We start from the raw sequence: 25424 nt of genomic DNA, 5'->3' as shown, positions 1-25424 counted from the left end.
GTATGCTCCTGTTCCAGATCACGATGATCACATGACTTTTCTTCCAATGCCAACTTGACATGCACATACTATCAACTATGAACTGCAATGGAAAACAATCATGTCCTCACTTATAGATACGATCTGTATATGTTTGATGGATGTGTGTATGTATATACATGTATGTATGTGCGTGTGTACCTTATGTGTGTATGATCTCTTAAAGTTCCAGTCCATTAGTTCATTACTGCCCCTAAAGTTCTTCTTTGATCCTAAAAATTACATATTCAAGATGTTTGGTATGAAAAAAATCCCTCAAGACCTTAGAAAGGCTTAAAATGTAAATCTACATCTTCCTTTCTCATTTCATGACTAGGATCTGTTAATACCAATGTGGCCCCGCCCCTGCTCCCCTCCCTCACAGCACTTCCTGCAGGTGATGAGTCTTTTCCAGCTACTGAGTCCCAACCACAAGTTGACAGGATTGGTTACTTAGGTTTGTGACATCACAAACTCAGGCTGTTTGAATCCATTTTTTTTATAGACTAGCGTTTGCCTATTCCAGTGTTAAGGTGGAAATGTGTATTTAGTTAAATGTCTCATATCAAGGGTGAGGGTGTTTGAAAAGTTGATTTTCAACACAGGGGGAGATAAACTTTTCATTCTGTACCATCATATGGTATGAATGCTACCGCAGTACACTAAGGAGGTTTCTGTTTAATATTAGCTTGCAGGCGTCGTCACAGGTCTCTGCAAAACATCACATTTCAGCTCTGATTCCCTGTCCATGAAGTCCACAGGAGTCCAGTGGGATAGAAGACTCAGTTTAGACTGTTGTATTAATTTATTTTCAATAATTATTAAAAAAATAAAATAATGAAACGTGGTCAAAAACTGAAATTAGGATTTTATTAGTTGTCATTTCCCCTGTTCATTAATCTAGCAAATTGTCCACAGTATAGATACGACCCCTTACAGTCCCACACCTCAAAATAAAACATCTGGTGTAATGTTCTCAACAAATAAAACTGCTTAAATACTATAAAAAATAAATCAAATGCGCAAAATAATATGCCATTTTGCTTACGATTACCTCCGTGCAACACTTACATTGACAACCACGTCATACAGTCCAAGAGAAGGAGGGTCAAAGTCAACCATTGACGAGACATTATCATGGACAGAAGCATCACTCAAAGCAACATAAAAACTAGACCTAGTTTAATGACTGAGCTTTAGTTGATTGACTGGTAGAGTCTGAATCAGCACCGACCAATGGAACAGCTTCATTTCACCAGCTGCAGTTACTTTACAGTCCATCTACTGTTTGACAAAGACTCTTGTTCCTGTTGCATTTGACCAGTGCTGATTTCACACCCAAGAGTAGTGTTTGTAGAATTGACTGGAATTTAGGAGTGTCCACCAGTCTGGCTACATTCAAACTGCACTGGCTCGTAAATCTGATGTAACTACCACAGTAAAATGTACAAGTGTTAAGTTAGTAAAGGATGTAGTAAAAGCGCAGGTGACTACACATTGTGCTCCTCTATACAACAAATCAGTTTCGTGTTTAATTGAAAGAGAAAAAAACACCAGAACCGTTCGGATTAGCAACCTAAGCACAGGGGAAAAAAAAGTCTGACTACAAAATTATTTCATAAAACCTCACATATTAAAATAAACATTAATAAGAATGAGAAAAGAAGGGGGAACAAAACAACTCCGGGCACATGGAAACATGGACGTGGCATAGAAGTGTAAAGTTAACTTGACCCAAGATTTGATGGAAGGTAGTTCAAGATGTTGTAATCATCTTATTATCTGAAATATGCTATATTGAGATTATCCAAGGAGCGGGCGGGGGTGTGTGTGTGTTGGGGAATGTAAAGCGACTGTACAAAGACAGATCAGAGCCACTGTTCACTTTGTTGCATAGAGCTGGGTCGAGAAATACATTTATATATGTATAATATCTGGTATATAAATCACAGGAGACAAAATGCACAACAATAGCGAGTAATGTTCAAAAATAAATATCTCTGAAGATCTCAGTGGGCGTCTTGGTTGGTCAGCTGATCATTAGATGTGGGTCACATTCTCTACCCTGTGAGATGATCATTTAAAAAAACAAAGCTATAAACTACTTGTTCAACATTTTCCCCAGGCCAGCAGGTTATGTAAAGAATGTGTGTATTAGGTGAGTAAACAGTTGTGACGCAGGTTTAAATATATAAACAGATTCTGCTTTAACAAGAGTCAAGCAAAAACTAATCATGATTTGATCTGTTCTTTATCTGAAGCTGTTCTCCAATAACAATGTCACACTGACAGGAATGTTTGAAAACCTTTTGTTTGTCATGATGATATAATTTCAGAATAAATATTTAATCAACATGGACATTTGATTAAAATGAAAGTCAGGTCTGTCCATGTCTATGTGCATGTGGCTCAATGTACAGCCAATATAAATGAGGTCTGGACCGTGAATAGAATGTGTGCCGTGCTCAGCTGGATGACACACGGACAGTCTCAAGATAAAATATCATGTATATGTAACATTAAGATGAAGCAACAGAGCAGCTTGAGTCCAAATATTGTCTGGGAGCAACATGGAGTCATGATGTTGTATCGCGTTTTCCGGTGTTTAATGAGTTATGAGACACACTGCCCACAGGATGACTGTGACTTTCTGTACATTGAGCTGATTATCCATTCTGCCCACGCATGTTTTGTCCCTGTTGACTGTTTTTTGTTCCAACATTCACGGAGGAGCCGTAGCTTCTATTCCGGTCCTGTTCAAGCAGCACATTCCACCAGGCTGTCGAGGAAACATCCACTCTCTGATCGCCATCTTGGTTTAGTTCAGAGTTAAACCTTAATTCGAAGGTTGACGGGGGGAAATGAGTGGTTACAGAATGTTTTAGGGATATGATGCATGGACAATAATAACCTCATGCTTGCAAGTTTTTCAAGTTTTTCTTGACCAATTTAACAAATAGAGTTTCTGTATAAGTCATTTTATACATGTCATTTATATTTTTTGAATTATTGAGTCTTTAAAAGTTTCCCCAAAAAAGAAAAAGCACCCTCAAAATCCATCCTCAGTCAAAAGAGCATTCACATCCCTGATTTCTCCGTTGACTGAGCGTCCATCGTTGTCCACTGATCCATCACTGTGGGTAATCTGCCTCACTCCATGTTGCTGTTACTCATTAACGGCACGGAGCTCAAGGGTTTCTCAGAGGATTGTGACTCTCTGCCGCTGGGATTGGTCGGGAGTAAAGCGGGTGCTCCAGGCGATGTCGGGGCAGAGAGATAGGAAACGTTTGCTGGTCGTTGGGCAACAATGGGAACAATCTGTGGTGAAGATAATGAAAAAAGGAAAACACCTGAAGACTCAGGAGACATCGAGCAGGCCACAGTTTGACAGAAGTGAAGGCATTCGGCTTCCAATTGGTGTCATGATGATGATGAGGGCAGTGAGATGAAGATGGGAGTAAAAGGTGGATATGTGAAATCTTAACATTTCTATCCAATTGGTGATAGGCAGATGATTGCAGGTTAGTGAGGAGGAAGAGGAGGAAGATGAAGGCTCACTAGCTCTCAGTAGATGTTGGGCGGGCCTTTGTAGTTTCTACTGAAGTAGCCACCAGTGTAGATCCAGTCCTGGCAGGAGGTGTACGGGTTGGTGCCCGACGTGAACCACCTGAAAGACAAACACCCACAGATTAAATGTCTGCAGGGATTTACCAAGACTTTTATTTAACATTCATCTTCTTGTTATTATTGATACGGTTTTGAATGTTTTTCTCTTCTGTAACCACTTCAGCTAATTGATGTTTTCTTTCTTTGGTTTTGTACGCCTCTTACATAGATATACACATATATTGTACTAAAAGGGCTGGTAAGTAAATTGTGTTACTTTTGTAGACAGTAAGGCTGGTAAATTACCCATTCTAAGCTAAGCTAAGCTAATTAAAGGTGACTGAAGCTACAAATTGAAAGAACAGAGGTGAGAGTGATTCTCTATAGAAATAGGCTGAGAAGCATAATTTTCACAAATGTAAAATTTGCAGATAATGCTTAAACGCTCAGTACCATTGCTTAAAGAGAGCATGTGAGCCGAAGTCAGTTAACGTATCTCGTATAAATAAAGGTTAATGAAGAATCATCACTTTGTATGCACTTACAAGTCATAGTAAAGCTGAGAGACTGTCTCTTCAGCCAATAAAAACACAGTAAAAGCTTGAGCAGCTAATCATAAAATATTACATTTCAGTTGTTTTAGTTTGCCTATTCTTGCCGTCATTATAACAACATTATAACATTAACAGGTTTTGACAATTTATAACAATCACATCAAACAGTAACACTGTTCTCTAATAATGAAGGCTTATGTTGTTGCATTAAACCACAGCTTCTGGGTGTTTCTGTAACATGATTATTTGAAGTTGTTTAAGTAATATAATGTTTCTACCTTTTGTACATTCTCTCCTATTTTACTGAACACTGGAGAGCATTGCGAGTTAGTAGCGTGTGTGTGCAAATGTTTCTTACTGTGTAGACCACTCGTCTTCATTCTTGGCTCTCTCCTTCCTGGCGGTTCTCTGTTTCTCCTCCAGTCTCTCCTTTTCCTTACTCGCTTCATCTGTACAAACACAGCCAGTCATAAACTCTAAAGATCAGACCAACACTTATATTAAAAGGCTGGGACACTAACATCCAGCAGGAGGCAGGAGGCAGCATTGTCTTATTATTAGTTTTCTGGCTGTCTCATTGGAGTCACTTTGATACCCAGCAACAAAACTGGACCATTACTGGGAAGTCTCGAGAGATTCATCTAAATGCTACCTTTCAATTCAAATTGTAATTAAAGGTACACTTATTTGTTGAAGAGAAAATCAGGTTTCTGCCTGCCACAGCTGGCAAATCAAATTACCCATGTTGCCGTTCTCCATGGCTCTGATGTCAGGCCGGAAGCGACAGTCAGTGGTGGGCAAAAGGGCCTCCGTGCCAGGATCCAGCTCATTTAGAGACATCGCAAAATTTGTGAAATTGTACATCTGGGGAAATAATACAAAATAAAAACATGAATGAATAATCTAGTCATTCCGGGACACATTTATCTCATATTAATCAAGTATTAACTTTATACAGTTAAGCTAATGAATTGGACAGCTTATCAGTTAGGGATGAAACTGTGGAGATTTTGTATCACGATTATAATGACAGTAATCAATATTATTGCGGTATTGTTAACACATGCTGAAATGGTCAAACCATTTCATCCCTACTTTCAGCTAGTGTGTGCATGTGTGTGTTTATATTAATACCGCGGCAGAGTGTGCGGGTCTGGAGTCTATCCTCCACAGCAGAGTGCTTCCTGGTACGACACACACCGTCTCCTGGACTTCTGGCATGTCATCTGCGTCCTCGTTCTCCGCTCCCTCCTGCTCCTCCTGGAGATAAGGTACTTCATTGTAAAGACTGATATATTGTAGATGAACAAAGTTCAGGGGCAAATGTTCAGAACACATCATTCTCTCTGTTTATCTAACAGAGAGAACACATCATTCTATCTATTTATCTAACAGAGAGAACACATCATTCTCTCTGTTTATCTATATACGGCTACCAGGCTACCAGAACAGCTAAACACATTTTCAAAGTATAATGCTTAATTACAAATAACCAAGCAGACTAAAAAGCTGGACATCTAACGGCATCAACACGGACCTACACAAGTCTGCTGCTTTACCTGGATACGACCACACTGAACGCTGTGGACACCAACAAGGAATTCAGAGAAAAATAAATCAAATACATAGACATCAATATTGTCTTTTAATTTTCTATATAAAAACCGACACAGAAATTTAAATCTCAAGACCATAAAGATAAATATGGTAAGCCGTTGTAGATTTAAGTGACAACAAGTGTAAATCCACATATTTGAACTAGTACTCACATTTTTGCACTTCTTGTTGTCTCCTTTCTTCTCTGACTTCTTGTGGGTTTCGTAGACCTGAGGGTCCACACTCCACATGCACTCGGTCCACTTCCCATAGATGACACTGAGCTTCTTTTTACTGGACAGAGAGAAAGACAGGAGGCAGGGGGGGGGGTGAAAAGATATAGAAGATGGAGAGGTTAAAAAAAGAGAGATACACTGAGGAAACATGAAATGCAGAAGAGCAGGAAAAGGCACAAGGTAAGAGCGGAAAGAATAAAGGAGGGGAGAACAAGGAGAAGCAAGACAGAATTATTTTGGTACTGTAGTTGGTTTACCTCTTGTCCTGGATGTATCCCTCCACTTTGTGCAGCTCTTTGCCAAACATCCCACACGACTTGAAATTCAACACACACTTGTCTCCAGTGCTGCGGAAGATAACGAAAGAGAAGAAGAAGCGGTTAATGACTGTTAGCTGAGCTTTTCCGACTTATGATGTTTACAAAAACTGAAAAGAAGATTTACCATTCATACTTTTCTTTAAACTTTTATGCTAAAAATAAACTACACTCACGCTTAAATATTATGACCTACTGCCAGAACTACAACTTACAGACTTCATGCATGTATCATATACGTACCGGTGGTTGACGATTTCCACTGTGCCATATTGTTCTATCCACAGTTTGCCGAGGATGATGTTGTGCACACAGCAGTAAGGATTACTCCATGTGTATGCCTCGTTGTGCCTGAGAGAGAGGAGCAGACGAGAGGATTGTTGGGAACTGGGAAGTAACAATAGTGACTAAAGAAAAGAGGAGAAAACCAAACAGAGGTAAGAAGGCAGAAAAGAACAGGACAACAGTCCCTCCCTTTCAGACTCACTTGAGTAGCTCTAGTGTGATAGTCCCTTTAGGCTCGGCCTCAACACTCTTGCCCCAGAATTTCAGTTTAGGGTAGATGGAGCCATGGAAGACGAAGTCCCCAGTCAGACTCTCTGCATGGAAGGCGCTGACTGGAGGATGATGGGAAACCTGCTCCGATACCAGCCGGAAACCCTGATCTTCTCTGTAGGGGATGAATGTGAAGTTGAAACCAGTGACCTTTAAAAACACTTAAAAAGGATTAAAAAAAAACTTAAAGTGGGCATATGTCCGTACCTGGTGAGTTCATATGTCTCTCCCAGGAGAGGGTTAAAGGGTTTTCCAGTTCTGTCCCACTGTGACGCAACTGCTGACACAGCAAAAGCAGCTACTGCCTGAGGATGAACAATTACAGACCTTGTTAGTCTCTAGTGTGTCTGACATGGTCTACCTTTGAGGACAAATTCTAGACTTAAAGGGAAAGTTCACCGGTAAAGGAGAATTCAATGTCAATGTCAAAGTATATTTTAGCACATTTAAAACAACTTGGTTGACCAAAGTGCTTCACAAGGTACAACAAGAAGACCGTAATACATCATTATCTACTCGCCACTATGCCGATGTTGGGGTGGGTGATGTGTTTGTGTCCACAAAACACTTTTGGAGTATCAGGGATAAACAGCGTTGCAGCCAAATCCAATCCATTTGAAGTAAATGGAACCCCTTCTTCAGACGGAGAAGAATACCTTGTTTCGAGTATGAATGTCGGGGCTTGTGGACACTTTGATGACACCACACAAGCAGTATGGAGGCATGTTGTATAAATTTTCTGTTATTTTATTACGTCTAAAGAAAAGGTCACTTTGGCTGAATCACTGAAACACTGTTTAAACCTGAGACTCTGAGTGAATTTTAGTTACCTGTGAACTATCCCTTTAAACCAGTCAATTGAGGATACCTTGTCCGATTGTGAAATGGTAAATCTTTGAATTAGTTGTAATAGGAGTAAGGAGATAGGGAGTGTTAGTGTGTGTGTGTGTGTGTGTGTGTGTGTGAGTGTGAGTGTGAGTGTGAGTGTGAGTGTCTGACCTGCATGCGCTCTGTGGAGTCGGACAGCGAGCAGGCTCTGTTGATGAGGTAAGTGTGTTCCATGTATTCTGTGATTCTCTGTAGGAAGCTCAGAGGCTCATTGAACACAATGGGCATCGTGATCTTGGACAGTTCCTGTGAAAAATACAGCATTGTGTTTTAGAACAAGTTGTTAAAAAACATTTTTCTTAAAGGCTCTCAATGTTGGTCCTAATGAATCTCGCCAATGCAAGAGAAATCGACTGCTGTCATAAACAGGACAGTTTGATAATACTATCTCCAAATTGATGAAACAACTGCTGGCCAATATTATGTAATCATTGAATAAAATAATTTTAACATGTACCAGTTCCAAAAAAAAGTCCATTTGTTTTATGCATGTGTGGCATAATTCCAAAATGCTCCGTGCAATACATCGACTCTGCCTCTAAGCACAACCTGTTTTAAGTGTTTTATTTCAATTACAAAGTTCCCAAATCCCTGTGAGCTCAACACATGACAATACTATTCAGTAGCTAGGCCATGATCTAATAGATTTGTCAAAAAGCATCTAACTACACAATAATTAAGTTTCCCTCTGTCCAAGATACTTGTTACTATTAAATCATCATGTGAAGAAAAGCCGCTTTTGATCTGCGGGTCTTTACCAGTCCGATGCATTTTTTCAGGATACTCCAGATGCTAACAGTGTTTCTGGAAAACATGGGTGCAGGTAACGACGTTCTGAAATGAAAGAAAGAAAGAATGACTGGGCATGAATGAATAGCAAGCACAATCACAGCTTCCCCCGATATTTGACAGTTGGGACTTGGTGATTTCTTGAACGATCAGAAATGACATCTCATGATGAATTTATGACCTAAAAATCATTTTCAACTTGACAGCTTTCTTTAAGTTAAACAACAAGGGTCAGGGTTCATACACATTTTGACCAATGGATTTCCATGACTTTTCCATGACTTTTAACCAAATTTCCATGACCGAACATTGCGTGAAATCTCGGTGTATACGCGAAAAAGTGACAAAATGTAGTATTCAAACTAACAATGAGAATTCCAAGGCATACAGCACACCTTAAATGACACAAACCAAAGTATGCCTGCTTATATTTTGAGCATATTTCTTTAAAAATGTATGAATTATTTAAAACTCAGCGTAAATGAACTAGGGATGGGCATTCGATTAAATTGTCTTAATCGATCGTCGGAAGAATTAACGATCGATTTTTCGATTAATCATTCATATTTTTATATTAAAATTCACTATTTATAGCGAATTAAAATGCAGTGAAAATAGAAAAAACAGCGTGTTTCCTCATTGAGATCTTTATTACAAGAGTAACAACTCTTGTTGCAGTTAAACAGGATCCGTTCAATGTTACACTTGTAAATAAGCGCTGCTGTCCTCCTAAGCCCCGCTGAGAGAGCAGCTAGCCGCTGAGAGCTAGCTCGATCTGACGGCTCTCGACCTCTCAGTCCGGTCGTTGTAACGCCCTCACTCCCGGAACCCCTCACCCAGACCCGGGTCTGTCCGGGTTACCCTCCGCGTGGACTAAGGGTCCGTGTGCGGTCATGCGGTCATGAAGCCGAGCAGCAGAGGCTTAGCTCCGGGCTGCTTCCTCCAGCTGCTAACAGACACGCTGTGCTGCGTTCAGGGCAACTCGGATATTCCGACCTCCTGCCACATAGCGAACATGCAATAGTTTATCGATGAAAACATGTCATCAATGAAATTCTTAATGATCAATTAATCAATAGTCGAGTATTTATGCCCATCCCTAAAACGAACGACATGAAAATAAGAATATAACAAATTTCCATGACTTTTCCAAAACTTTTGGGAAATTATTTTTTTCCATGACTTTTCCAGGCCTGGAAAAACACATTTTAAAATTCCATGACTTTTCCAGGTTTTCCATGACCGTACGAACCCTGAAGGGTATTGTTATCATCTGCCAACCAGGTTTCGACAGACGGGTACCACAGATATGAAATCAGTGCTTAAGGCTTCAGACAGTCTCAGTTGTGTAGCCATTCTTTCTCAGTCTTTGGCATCAAAACACAGAAACAAACAGTAAAATAAAACCATTCCATTCCCTCTTGTCTGCTGTCAGTATCAATGTCATGGATCAGTACAAACAGTATCTGATCAAATCTAAGGATCGGAATGAAAAACACAAAAGCAACATCTAGATTAGGAAGAAATGGTTAATGCTTGAATAAGGAAGAGGAAAACAATTCCACCCACGTCTGACATGATGTTCTGATGATTGTGATCAGATCTGTCCGCAAAAACAAAAGCCAGATCTCTTTTTCATTGCTGCAATGAAATTTAAGAAATTTGGCAGCAAGTCAGGCCCTCACTTACAGACATGGAAAGAACTACTACCTTTTTCTCTTTGTTGCTAACTTTCAAAGACATATTATTATAATTATGTAATGTAATGTGTAGTGTGACCTCAACCAGGTCTCACTACCTTAAAAATGCAGACTGATCTCTTGCTGAACTCAATTGCAATTTTTGCATGATGTGCTTTTCTTTTCTTAAATGTGCTCCTGTAAAAGAGCTTTCCTCTTAACCGTATTATGCAACCACAACTTCAGTCAATACTTAACATGCCTTCGATATGCAGTTGTAACACAGTAAGCTCAAGTTTTCCACCTGCAGCCATGTTTTCATTTTACTTTTCATGCTAAAAGTGCAGAGAACTGTTCAGGTGTGTGCCAAAACTTGTCTGTACATGTAAATGAAAGATCAAATACAGTGGTATCAAGAAAGAAGCCTTCAAGCCTTGTCAGTAAAGGTTATGACCCTGCCCAGTACTTGTTTCAGCAGGAGGCTTAAAATCATATCTGGACAAGACATGAAGCCGGTGAAACTCACACAGTGCAGGTGTAAGCGGTGCAGGAATGCAGCAGTACCTGTGTTTCTTGATGCCATTCTCCTGTGGCACTGATCCATTGTTCTTCCGACTGCTGTCAGACACAACCGCATCTTTGAAACTGGCCTCTGACACCCCTTCACACGACTCGTCCGAATCCAGGCCTGCGGGAGATCAAATGTGACATGAGATTAAGGTTACAACAAACTAGCCAATGACCTGCTCACAGCGTATAAGAAATGTTAAAAAAAATAGTCTTCTGATGAAATAGAGACAAGTGGAGCTGCATGATCTTGCTGGAAGTTGATTTAGTGTCACATATAGGTTTTGTTTGCCACATTGGACAGTCTACTGCTTTGCATCAGGTCATTCTTGGATGGGTTTGACTGGCAAATGATGTTGATTGCCTGAATGAAACGGTTTTACAGTGAGCTGTTAACCTCTTCACTGACATGACAGTGGGCGTTTAAACAACTCTAATCAACTTTCTAATCCATGGTCATGAGTTCCGAGATACAACACATGCATATTAAGTCATATGAAACTGTGGCATCTTTTTCAAATATTTAGAATGGGTCCAAGTTTAAAGTAATATGAAGGGTGACAAAATACAGGGTGTGGCGTTTGAATACTTATTTGTGTTGATGTCAGTCTACTTTGTATTTGAGGAAAATACACCTGTATTAATGGACCTGACAACAGCAAGCCTGCATGTGACTGAATAGGATTCAGAGGTAATTCTAGGAGAACCTCCTAGTGTTGATCTAAGCCTGGGTGATATTCAGACTTTGAAAAGGTGAGCACTTAGTGTCCCAGAGCTTGGTGAGCTAAAGGTGGGGCCTTAACAACAGCTTTAACCAAATTGCTTGTTATCATTCAGCAAACACACCTTCTCAGCTGTCATTCTTATGTCAAAAGGTACCAGGTGTGTCTTCTAACCATATCAGGTGAGTCATATTACAACAGTTTGTATCACCTGGTCAGATATTTTGTCAGAAATAGAAACAATTATATTGATATTTATGTTTTCATTAGTGTATAATCAACTGCAATTTACCATTCTTGTGTTTTCATGAGTTTTGATTGAGCCCTGCATATCCTCTTCCAGAGTGCACCATGTTTCTATAAAAGCCCAGAGCAAACAAACCAAACACTGCTTTGGGCCTTCTGTGTGTTTTTATGTGACCTGAAGGCATCTTAGGTTCACCTACAAGCTGAAAAGGGGGGAAAGGTTAAAGGGATTCAGTAGGTTGATGCTTGCAATTTCCCCACTAGCTGCCGCTAAATCCTTCCCTGGTTTTTGATGTAAGAAGAGAATATCACACAGACTCCAAGATGAGAAACAAATTTGGTGAATAATGGAGATAACAATATTTAAAAGGCACTTTTGAGGGCGAAACAGTGAAAATATCTGACCTAAACCAACTAATTCCTTTTCTAGAAGACCAATTCCGGGGGGGCGAAATCTGCTCAGGCAAGCTGGATGCCACCTGATGCTGATCAGAGCTGACCCTGTGCATGCTTACTAATGAATAATACATATGACTTGGTCAGCATCTGTCTCAGATTAGTAAGGTGATCATAACAATGACACAAGGACAAACTCATACACACACAGTTGAAGTATTTGTTCACTTGGAAAAAACAACCTGCCAAGGATATAATAATAGACACAATAATTCCTGAACATTATGGTGGTGCTCCACCCTGCTCTGCCCTGCCCTACAATCCTGTAACAAGTACTAATTTTAAAGCTGTCTAATGAACACAACAGGGCAAAGTGTTATCGCTGTGTTTGACAAACCTGTTCATTTTGTAAAGAGAAATTTGAAACAACGAATTTTCACTGCAATTTAGGTGTGAATATAACCATGAACTCAAACAATCCAGGGTGATGCTGACAGTGCTATAATGACCTGACCTCTAAATAATTGAAGTTATAATCAGACTAAGGCAGGTTGTGTTTCATCAGGCGGTATTATGCTTCCTCGGTATGATGGAGGCAAAACAAGCCATCTAATTAGAAATGTCAAGCAGTAAAAACAGGGCCTGATAGAAATATAAGGTCAAATATAAAGATACTGTCAAGAATCCGACTTGGACACACAACATCAAGAATTGTGTTAAAATCCATAGTTTGAACATGCCAATATTTAGTTTTAGTCCTAAATATTATAACAGCCAAACTTGTCCTTGTTTCAGCTCGTTATTTATCAGAATCTGCTGCTTTTATTGTGTGAGAGTATACAAACATCTTTTACATTTTTGATTGTTATTCAAACAATAAAAGGATTTACATTAAATTGACTTTTTTTTATAAACTTAACTGTAATTGAAAAGTTTACTACAAAATTAAATAATCATCTATTACTTTGTCACTAAAACAGCTATTCCAAAAATATATATGTAATCATAATGTAAATTTGGGAAAATAGATGTGATCAGACTGACATAAAAAAAAAACACACACACACACACACACTCTCCCACTGGGCACCAACCTGTGACGGCGTCGTAGAACTCATCCTCGTTGTTCATCTTCTAGAGTCAAAGCTGACTAGTCTTTTAGGAAAGATTGTTCAACTTCTAGCACATGTTCCTTTAGGTGGGGACCCTTCTCTGTTCCAGCAGAGGGACACCTGTTGGTTGAGGTCCCTCTTAGATGGCACCACAGCAACAGCACAATATCCAGAGTTTAATATCCAGAGAAGGTCCCAAACAATCTGATGCTGATTATGGCGGAGAGTGAAACCACAGACGAGATGAAACCGGTTCCTTCAATTGATACTTCAGAGTTCAATTTGGATTTTTGTTCTGTGCATGAAGGCAAGACAGCAACCTGTAGAGAAAACAAAATAACACATAAGGATTGAGCACAAACATAGTCAGGGTTCAATAAAGTAAATGAAGAGTCCCCACAGCATTTACAAAAGCCAAAGGCAGAAGTAACAATTAAACCTGGAGAAATCATCATCATTTGACCAATAATATGAGCTAAACATGATTGAACACAAAAAAAAAAAAAAGACTAAAATGCTATGTGCCTTTGTATAAGAGTGTCATTTTATATGCTGACACTCAATCCTCAAACTTTAATTTGTTACAAAAACACTTTCAGGGAATTATGTGGCAATGCTCAATTAAAATGTCTGATTACGAGAGAATTTTGCATGTCTTTGTTATAAATAAATAGACCACTGCATTGTCTTGATACTGGCTCGTTTATAAAGCAGCAGTTTGCAGATGAAACAAAATGCCAAAAGGTCATCTAGGCTACCAGCTGAAAATCTGCTTCGTCTGTCTGCGCAACAAGCTTGTCTGTCATGGCCCACTGAGTGATAACAGAGAGTTTTCTAGTCCACTAGGTAAATAATTGGGGCAGCACAGTCACAGGCATTCTGGGTCTTTGTTGCCTTCTCATTGGTACATTGGCTTTTCAAAGTTTTAAACTCGTCACCCTGAATAACCTGATTCATCAATTCCCAAAATAGCAAGTTAAAATGTCAACGTACCTATATTTTTTTTCACAAGATCAATCAACATAATGACCAATCATTCTGAAATTCAACCAGATCACTGATTTGTTCAATGAAGTTCAGTAAACATTTGGCTAAATTAACTTTGAAGCCTTGAAAGGTGAAGTAAACAGCGTTGACTTGCAGCTGTGACATTAACAAGTTAATGAGTCATCATTAAAACCCAAAAACAGCTTTTGGATATTTACACTAAACTGTGTTGGTGGCAGAACAGATTATTCTCTGCTATGATGCGAGAGACTGTACTTACAGTATTTTTTGGCTCAGTAACAAAACCACTTCACCACACTCAAAAAATACTTAACCTGATGATGCATAATATATCACATTTTCTCTCACCACTGTATTTCTGCATTCCTGACCTTAGTAGCACTTCAAATAGCCATGTAACATTTTCATTACACTGACACAGCCCACATGCAAATATGAAAAATGACTTGCACGGTGAATCATCATTTGTAGCAGAAGCTGTCAGCAGGAGGCTAGACTTTGTCACACAGCAGGGGTTTGCTCCTTTTATCCCACACAGCAAGTCTCAATACAGTTTTTCATTTTAAGGAACTCTACACACACACAATTCATGACAAGGATTAAGTCAATGTGTGGCATTTAAAAAATGACTAAATGGGACCAAATAAGATTTTTAAGGTTTTCATTCAGATATTGTTAGATGTCAAACACATTATTTTCTTTGGTGAAGGTACTTGCATAAAAATTGACACATTGGGCAGCCGAGCATATGTTTTTCTGTCAAAAATCAATCATGTTTTACCTGCCTAATTAGCTTCTGTTATATGTTAGGCAGTAAGTTGCTTTATATACTGAACGCATTCATATTCATGCAAATCTAACATATTTAGAGATAATTTATAATGTGACTTAAATGTTACTGAACATCTTTAGAGTCTTCAGTCATATAACTATAATTTTATCCTGGGGCACTTTTGTTTTTTCTACCACAATTCAAAATTAACCATTAAATATTGATCAAGTATCGATGGAAAAAGAATATTGAATAAATGGTTACAATCAACATCAGTGAGCATCACAGGTCTTATTCAAAATGTGTTTAGTCCTTATGAAGGGCTGAGTAAGCTTTGCAAGCTGTGAAGTCTTTAACAATAAAAAAACAATAATTTACTGATTTCCAAGGTTGCACATACCTTTTCTTTACCGGCAGTTTGATGAAATCCCCAAAGACACAATTAATTAACTTCTTCAATTCTGAATCTGAGGTCAAAAATCTCTGTATTCTTTCCCTCATTCTGTCTTTTTTCTAAGCATAGGTAGGGTTTTACCTTTGCCAGAGATACTGTAGGTAACGCCTTCTGTACACAAATGTACTTGTCCACAACATCCACAGGCTGTTATTTAACTATTTAAACTAGGGATGCACCGAATATTGCAAAAAAGGCCACATTCGGCCACATTCGGTATCCGGTAAAATGAGTGAAAAACAAGGCCGAATATTAGCGGCGCATTTTAATGACGCAAGCAAACAGCGTCTAGTGACGCGGTAAACGTAAACAAAGATGTCCGCGGTGTGGTCATGTTTTAAAGTGTCGGAGAGCGACACAAGAATTGCAGTTTGCAAGCAGTGTTTAGCCGAAATATCTAGAGGGGGGTCGTCCGCAAAGACCTTTGGCACTACTGCCTTAATTAACCACCTTAAAGCCAAACACCCCGAGCAGCATGCTCAGTTTGAGCGAGCGACGGCTGCAGTAGCATCAAAGAGGAAAGCTCCGCGCAGCACCCACACTCCGTCCGTGGCCGCGGTCTTTGAAAAGACAAAAAAGTTCGCAAAGGACAATGCCAAAGCTAACACAATCACGAAGAAGGTAATGGAGTTTATTGCTTTGGATGATCAACCGTTTAGTGTTGTGGAGGACATCGGCTTTCGGAGACTTGTGGAGCACATTGAGCCCCGTTACACGATACCGAGCAGGCGGTATTTCTCGGACGTGTGCTTACCTGAGATGTACGACAGCGTTGCAACTCGCGTCCACGAGCTATTGGCTAAAGATAAAGATGTTAACCTCAGCTTCACGACAGACATATGGAGCTCGGATGTCAGCCCCACCAGCATGCTGAGCTTAACTGCACAGTGGGTCGATGCAGATTTCAAGTTACAAAAGATAGTGCTTCACTCACAGGAGTTCAGTTCATTCTGATGACAAATCTGTTCTGGTAAGGGATATGTTATGTACCTGTAAGTGTTTGATGTTACAAGCACACTTGCTATTTACCTCAGCCATTACATTATTGTTTACATTATAGCCTACTGTTACTTAGTAGACTTGTGCCAACTTTTGCACTTTTTTGCACTACAAGTCAGAAATGTTTAATAAACATTTACTTTCTTTGAAAATCATGTCTATGTATTTTATTTTTGCAAATTAAAAAAAAAAAAAAATGAAAAACTTAACAACCACATTCAGTATTCGGCCAAGCGTTTGATTATTATTCGGCTTCGGCTTCGGCCACAAATTCTCTATTAGGTGCATCCCTAATTTATACAGCTTATTCAATATTCAACCCTACAGTTATTTGTTGTGCAGCCAACAACTGCTATAACCCTTATCACGTGTATCTGTGTACTTCAGGACTTGATGTTATACCAATGTTCTGTGAACGATTCAAGAATTGACATAAAACCAGATGTCTTTGCAACAAGTATTCACTTACACAACTTTTAAATATATATATAACAAGAGCCCCTTTTGCTTCCACACTGTAATGATATTCTTCTACTCGCCTGATGGTTGGACTTTTACACTGTTGTATCATATCAGAGGAAGGTAAAGAAAAATAAGGTAGGTCAAGGTAGTGCGATTTTAGTTGTGATTAGTCAATAATGAAAAATCTTTAGGTCATCGTGCAGCAGATAGTGAGATAACAGTTGGCTAAACTGCATCTTCTGAATAGATATGGCAGGAAGGTGTGCTGACTGCTATTCACTAAAAATAGGACAATATAATATTTCAGGGTTGAACATTGCATCTAGGAAACTAAACCGGCAGCTCTGTGTGACAGGAAGCAAGGAACTGCTAACTTAATGAATTTGCATGGGCTATTAGAGGCTCACCATTTTACTAATCTCTACGGCAACACTTATTAATCTTGTTACTGTAGAACTGTAGGAGCCATTCATACCAAGATTAATAATGGTTTACTAAACTTCTATGTCGTCTAACATCTGATACAGGCAGCATGAGCATCTGTCTAGATGCATTCTCGCAGTGTGAAGCCTTTGTGAGAGGGCAAAAAGAGTCGTCAATACCATTGTTCCATTATTGGTTTGATTGTATGAACACATATACTCCTTACACTGATTATCGTATGTCATCAACAAGACAAGAAAATGTTGCCTTACATGTCCTTCAGTGCAGCTCCCATGCAACCAGAAGACATGACCCTTAATACAGGCAACTATGAAGGTCATGACCCTAACCCTAAACCAGTATGACAACCCCTGGTTTAGCTTCATCCCCCTCAGGTTGTCGCTGACCTTTGTAATGTTAAACAGAATCTACTTCTTGATGCGTTTCTGAAGTTGAGGAGGCACAAGCTGCATAAAGACCTCAAAATGTTTGAAAAGAATAATTAACTATAAGTATCGGTGCAATATCTGTGGTTAAGGTTCTGAATCTATAGAATGAGACAGCCTTTGAAACATGACTCCAATGGGTTTTAAGGTCTTTTTAACCTGCTTTTTTTTACTTTTTTTGTGGAAAATGTTGAGAATTAGGAATTTGCAGTAGGATGTTTACTTACATAATGTTAAGGAGCAGAGCAGACCTACACTAATGCTACACTGCACTTAAGCTGCAGAGATTCAGTAGTTAAACTGAACCCAGAGCCTTGTGTAAGAGTATTAGCAATTATCACACAATCACATTATTAGGAGCGAGGGAAAAAGGGGGAATAACTGAAACACAATTGGAACGACTAAAGCTGGCAAAAGTGTTGTTTTCAATCCCTCATTAAGAAATAGCTTCCATCAAAACTTGTCCATGCCCTAGGTGAGTCCAGGATGGAGCAGTTACAGAAAGACTTGCACACAAACACACAGCGTTCTCTAGTTATGGTAGGATAGGAATAAAGCTGCAGTTTTGCTTATTACATTAAATAATTACCCCATTAAATGAAAATGTGTCTTCTTTTATGAATTGTAGAGGAAATGGTGCTTTCCTCTCTTCAAGTTAAACCAAATACTTCTGTTTGCATGATGTATTACACACATTTCTGTAGTTAACTGTTTTGCACTGTCATACAGTTTCGGTTTAATTTGGAGAGACAGAGAGAGAGACAGTGGCAGAGAGAAATAGAGAGATAGAGACTTCTGATTGGTTGCAGCAGGCTCTCAGATCATATTGCTCTCCCTCTCTCAGACGCGTGTGAGCTGTTACGTAGCCATGACAGAGATGGCACCATGAACACACCACAGACACACTCCTCCAAAGGATAGCTTATGGCAAATCACCGTAATCTAACACTTTTATATTCCACCAGCGACATGCATATACATGTATGTGGCATGTCAGCTGTGAAGATAAAGAAGATGAGTAAAAAAGAAAAGGTGAATGCACGCACCAGGGATATTGAGCTTTCTTGCACTTTATTAACTTAACACAAAATTGCTAGATATAATCAAACTTTGTAGAGCTAATCTACTCCTCTTTTTTCACCAGAAGTACAATGACTCATCAACAACTGACGCTGCGGTTATAAAACTTTTTTCAGCCAAGAACTAAAGATACTTAAAATGATGTTGCTGCATTTATCTTATATATTTTATCTTCATGAAATAACACATTTGACGAGTTAAGATCAATTTGCTACTACAGTTTTTTACAACCTTGCAAAAAAGTAAGAGAGTTTCTTTTAATAGTTTTTGCGAATTTTGGAAAGCTGACAATGATATGACAATAATCAACACAAAACCAAAGTCACGCTACCACACAAAACAGGACTATTCGATTGTTTTTTAAATTAACTTTCTAAATTTTATCAAAATGTAGATAACTTAAATTAATATTTAATCAACAATAATGAATGCTTCCAAACTCTACAGATCTCACTCATTCCTTCTGCTTCTTTAAAACAGGTTACTCTAAACCAATCCAGTGAAACAACCCCACAGTCTATCAGTAAAAACTTCAGAGACAAACCTACCGATGTGACTGTTCCATTCATAAGTCCAGTGTAGAGCCACTTAACCTACAGGGACGTCTCTCTGCGCTGTCCTCTGAGGGCTGACAAAAACATCCGAAGCCGCAGGGACACAGAAAGACAGCACGCCAGACAAGAAGGAAATTAAGAGACAAGAGCTGTTGCCATGTGAGATGTAGTCACGTACTAAGCAATGAGCGCGCGCACGCACCCACACACACACACCTCTTTCTTTCTTTCTCATACACACCTATCTCGATCGGGGGCACACCTCTGGAGACCGTGAAAGACATACCACACGTCAATTTCACAGACATACTGAAGGAAGCTGTGAAACAGACCAGCCTTTGATGTTACGAACAACAATGAACAACCATTGAGTAAAGTGGGAGTGTTCAGCGAAACAATTTTATTTCCATTGCTTTAAACAAATGTAGAACTAGCAGAGTTTAGAAACTAGCGCCCAATAAATTTGTGTCAATAAATTCCTGCCTGGCTATAACAATGGATCCTTCTCAACAGCAGGAATTATTTCAGGGGCCTTGTAAACTTTTTGCAAAGTGAAAAACCTTTTGTGCCTTTTGAATAAGGATAAAACAGTTTCAGGTTTCATATTTATATATTAATCCATCAATGGATTCAAACTGTATTTTAGTAATATATACAGGGTTCATACACATTTTGACCAATGGATTTCCATGACTTTTCCATGACTTTTCAATAACTTTAAACCAAATTTCCATGACCGAACATTTTGTGAAATCTCGGTGTATACACAAAAAGTGACAAAATGTAGTATTCAAACTAACAATGAGAATTCCAAGGCATACAGTGTACCTTAAATGACACAAACCCAAGTATGCCTGCCTATATTTTGAGCGTATTTCTTTAAAAGCATATGAATTATTTAAAACTCAGCGTAAATGAACTAGGGATGGGCATTCGATTAAATTGTCTAAATCGATCTTCTATTAATTATGCCCAGCCCTAAAATGAACGACATGAAAATATGAATATAACACATTTCCATGACTTTTCCAAAACTTTTGGAAGATTATTTTTTTCCATGAATTTTCCAGGCCTGGAAAAACACATTTTAAAATTCCATGACTTTTCCAGGTTTTCCATGACCGTACGAACCCTGTATATAAAGTAAATTTAGCTCTACCTGTTTTCATGAGTTGCTACTTTAAAGCATCATCACATCCCTGTATATACATAATCTGTAGTAGGACACAGCAGCTCTGCCAGAAGGCAGGGAATAGAAGTACAGTATATCACAAGATCATTACCAAAGGAGTTTAAATGTCAAAAGCCCACAATTGACTTTTTATTAGCCAAGTATGAAATCAAATTCACTTGAGCTCAATCACAAGACTACCCTTTTCAGAATACATCCATTGACTGCTGCAATCTAGAAAAAGTATGTGCTAAGATCAAAAACATCTATAATGGTCGGCAGTCTTAGCGATGACTTGCACCAGTAGCTACATTAAAGATTGGTCAGCAAACACCACCATTCATCAGTGAGAGAGAGACTCATGCAACGATACTTCCGTCAGCATTGGACAAGGACATCAGCCAAATAGATAACAAAAAAATGGATAACACTGTCTCAGACAAACACACAAATTATAGTTCAATAACAGTTCACCATCATTTAGCTCTGCCCTGAGAAAAATGACTATCAACACTAACGACTTCAAGGATTTCATCATCTCTGTCCTCAAAAGTGACTTAACAAGAATCGTCATCAGATGAACATAAAAGCAAAAGACCCAGTAATCCAAGTTAAAACTGTATTTTTACAATTTCTTTCTTTTTTAAAGCTAAATCCCTGCACAGAGCACAATCCTAAAGGGTTCATCGAGTTGCTTTGTGTCCCTGCTCATCTCTGACTGAAGTGATAAGTCGATCCGCCTGCAGGAGCACAGCGAGCGCTGGGAACAAAATCTGTCTCGTTCCGAGCAGGATGCTGAGCAGCACACTCTCACACATACACACAAACTGACTTTCAGTGTTGTGTGAGTCAGCACGTCCCAGCTATACCTGCTAGGATGATTCTTCACACAGTTTATATATAGAAACCCTGCAAAGCATGTTGCCTCGAAACGTCTCTAAAACATGTCCTCCCTCAAACAATAACACAGGGACACTCCTGACTAGTTGCATATTAAACACAAGCGCACAAACACACAAGAGCAAGTTGATCAACATAGTTTGTTACTGGATCAGCTGTGAAAATCTGGTTTAGCTGCATTTTTGCTTCTGTGTTGTGTTATGGTTTGTCCTTCTGAAGATGACTACTATGTAGAAATATGTAATTATTTATTTGGGGATTTTCTCTGCTGGCTGGGTTCAGCAGATGGCACATCATTGGGACATTATACCTTTATTTAAAAATGGTATTTATTAAAGGTTTTTTGAATTGTTTCAGTCGGCTGAAGGTTTTTTTAGCAGTGCAACTTTGCCAAGTGACAAAAAAAGGGTTACTGAAAACACTGAGCCTTTCCTCAGCTCGCTGACTGACCAGTGTTTGCTAATGTTGATGAATATTGCATGTAAATGCAACAGGAACAAATGGGAGAAAAATCACGGTCCAATCCAAGCAGACCAATCGCACTTCTTGCACTCTGAGTGTGGTCCCACCATAGTCCTGACATGGAAGCTGCTTTCAGACATGCACCGAACTCCAGATAATATCCTTACATTCTCAAAAGGAGCCGTATGTGAGAACACAAATGTACAACTGAGTTGCTCCAAAGTTTTTTCTGCCAGCTCCCTAGTAAAAACTCTGGATAATGGTGAGTGAGCCCATATGGGAATACAGCAGGAGATTCTCCACGAGTGAGTGGGTGGGTTGATGACGTTGCTAACATACAACTAAAGCAGAGCTGAATAAAAACTAAACCACAAAAAGAATACAAATATCTCAGATTGAAAAAGAAGAGCAACACACGTATATGAGACGCAAACAAAGACGTCAACTTGGAAAGAACAAGATTAGAAGATTTGGTGATGTGGGCCGAAGCTGTAAACAAAAACGTTCTCCTCAGCAGAATGTATATGTTAAATCCCTGCCTGCTACGCCACTACTCACCTCAATGCTCTGGAGTTTTCTGTGTTATTGTGAACGTATTTGACCCGAGAATCTCCTGCTGCGTTATTCAATTGGGATGGGCAAACTCTGGAGAAAGTCCAGACCCCATTGTGTGGACATTTTTTGCTTAGTTGCACATTTTGTTGTAAAGGAAGAGCCCTCAACATAAATTGAATTACAATAACCCCTCCATCAGTGGGGAACCGCTGCAGACATGAGTTACACAGAATTATACTGACCAACTATGAACTTGTATTAGCATCACATACAAACACACAAGCTGGACTCCATCCATATCGGGCTCTAGAACTACACGGCAAAATTCAAACATTTTTTTAAGGAGAATCTGAGAATTTACAAATACAGGAAAACAGTAAAACATCAATAATTTCTATGACTTACTTCTGTTCAACAATGCTGACCAGTAATGAAAACATGCTGATAATGGTGCATCTGTAGCAGGCTTGTTCTTAGTGTGTGTCCCTACTGATCAATGTGCCCTGCTTGCAACCATGAGGTAATAAAAGCATAACACAATGGCTGTGCACCAGACAGGCTCATGATTGGCTACCTGTTCTCTATTATAAATAATACATACAGTATTGTTTCTCTGTTGCCTGGATGGTTGCCTAGACTAGCTCAAACTTTGCCCCATCCCCATGTGGCAGCAAACACACAGCAGATACGAGACTCGCAAAGAGATAGTGAGTGACAAACCTATTTCCATCATTTTATCAGATGCTTCACGATTATGCAATATTGACACGATAGGATTAGGAACAAGTAAGACCCATTAAAGGGAGAGTGACTGTAATTACTTTTCCACATCTGATTCATCTATTTTACAATTTGTATGAGGAAATTGTATGTTTACATGTGTTACATTTCCTTGAGTGTCTGCGACATTAATCTCAGTTGTGTTGAAACCTGGCTTTCAGGATATGCCTTGCAAAATCTCTTTCCTGTTCCGTTAAATTTAACCACAGAACTCAAATATATATTGCATAATTGAAACACACCAATCTGCCACGGTGACTACTTCACTGGAAAAAATACTAAATTAATAATGTTAATCGTAGAAATCTCTGTTACTCTTCACTGCCTCACTCTGTGGTTCTGCTGGGAGGAATGCAGTCCCATAGCACAATGTGTTGCTTCTCTTTAAACAGGAACCATCAGCATAGCAAGTAACTAAGTGGGTGATTAAAGCACCTTAGGGAGGAAGACACACAACAAAAGGACATGGCACATGATGTCCCGTTTAATGGAGAAATACAATCGGCATATTCCTTTAATAGCCTGTTTGTAGCTACTTGGGAAAAAATATAGGAATGGAAAAAAGTAACTGTTGCATTATTCTCTAAATCTTATTGGAATTATATTTTGTCTGCGATATAAAATAGATTTAATAAAACGGTATTTAGAGTAATACAGCATCCTGTACATTATAAAATCACGGTCTGTAGTTTTTACATCTACAAACTATCACAAAATATCACAAATAATGATTATAATTTCAATAAGTAATTAGTCCCTTGAAAAGTTATCATCAACAAGTTTCAGTCAATCCAATGCTGATTAGATGACATCCGATCTGCGATTTATTTCATAAATTTGAAAAAAAATAAAAATGAAGTGTAAGTTAAATTGTATTAAAGAGGATTGAGTGTCTAAGTCAGTTCCTTGGAAAATGTATCGATAATTTGTCGCATTGCTGTTGGTTGTTATTGTGATGATCATTTTCAAAACATGATAATGGTGGATGTCTACTACACAGACCCTTAACCTTAGTGTAAGCACTTTATTTCTGCTTTCGTGAAGTCTCACAAAAGCAGGATCTTTATCACACTTCTCTATTGACGACCTGCATACATGTGTTTCTCCCTCTCATCTCCCAGATGTATAGTCAGATTAGTAATAACAGTCGTACCACTGTCGTACCAGGTAACGTGTGAGTATTGCTCACTTACACACTGGAACAAGCATAAGGATGAATGGTAGTAAAAGATGAATATATCCCTTTAAACATGGAGCTGTGTGGTTTGATTGAATCTCCCCTGGCAACTTAGCCAAGTGCCAAACACAATGCTAACGTGCACTGTGCGCTTGCTAACGTACGCACGCACTATCTAGCTCAGCAACTCACAACTCCAGTAACCTCAGCTGCAGTTTAAAGGAGAGAAGGTGGTTGAATAAAACACACCAGGAAGTGTGTGTCCTGAGCCACACACACAGCTCTCTGACAGCTAGCATCAGCGCTAGCGGGCGGGCTACAGAGAAAAGGTGGCTAACTAGCACAGCTAACAACCTTGTTAGTTTAGAATAAGAGCAAAGCAGCGTCTGTGTTGGTGAGGACACAAGAGGAGCCAGAGGACAGAGAAGGAGCATGTCTGCAGTCTTACCTCAGCGGAGTCTCTGCTGCCAGACAGTTTGAACAAGTCCACAGACGCGGGCAGGAATCCACTCTGGAGCTTTGGATTGACACAGAGGCGGAAGTGGCTGGTAGAGGGGGCGTGAAGAGGGACCCGGTCTGCAGCCAATCAGCAGTCACACAGGGAACTCCTGACCAATAACAATAGAGTTTGTAAAGAACGGCTAATGTCAACGAACATGCAGAAGTACCTTTGGTTTTTGACTTTGTTGTCTTATATAATGCTCCTCATCTTCTTCCATCCCAGCCTTTATATAATAAAGCACACTTCCTTTCTTCTGGTCTTTTATCTTCATAAATGACTTTTAAACTTATTTTATTATGATATATAATCACATAGCTCACTTCTATTTCAAAACTTTTGTTTGTGTCCCAGTTACACATATAAACACAGGTGGATTTGGTAACAAACGGGTAACATAT

The 25424-nt window shown here is 39.1% G+C and overlaps 1 protein-coding gene across 2 annotated transcripts; it reads right to left on the bottom strand.

The window, feature by feature from the left end:
* Window positions 1–874: 874 nt before the first annotated feature.
* Window positions 875–25048, bottom strand: LOC133004880 (oxysterol-binding protein-related protein 2-like). Of its 2 annotated transcripts, XM_061074429.1 has the most exons (15): window positions 24973–25048; window positions 13264–13601; window positions 10803–10926; window positions 8529–8604; window positions 7882–8016; window positions 7090–7187; window positions 6815–6997; window positions 6571–6678; window positions 6268–6357; window positions 5948–6068; window positions 5313–5438; window positions 4919–5042; window positions 4537–4627; window positions 3577–3685; window positions 875–3336 (listed from the first exon to the last, which is right to left on the bottom strand). In XM_061074429.1, the coding sequence occupies exons 2-14, from the start codon at window positions 13298–13300 to the stop codon at window positions 3583–3585; spliced, it is 1416 nt and encodes a 471-aa protein (XP_060930412.1). In that variant the 5' UTR covers window positions 13301–13601; window positions 24973–25048; the 3' UTR covers window positions 875–3336; window positions 3577–3582. The 2 variants fall into 2 exon arrangements, with proteins under 2 accessions (XP_060930412.1, XP_060930411.1); XM_061074428.1 differs by having other exon boundaries at window positions 875–3685.
* Between the last annotated feature and the right edge of the window lie 376 nt (window positions 25049–25424).

Source organism: Limanda limanda, chromosome 7, assembly GCF_963576545.1.
Source record: "Limanda limanda chromosome 7, fLimLim1.1, whole genome shotgun sequence".
Lineage (NCBI taxonomy): Eukaryota > Metazoa > Chordata > Actinopteri > Pleuronectiformes > Pleuronectidae > Limanda > Limanda limanda.
The sequence above is the reverse complement of the archived record's forward strand: the minus strand, read 5'-3'. Positions and strand labels throughout refer to the sequence as shown.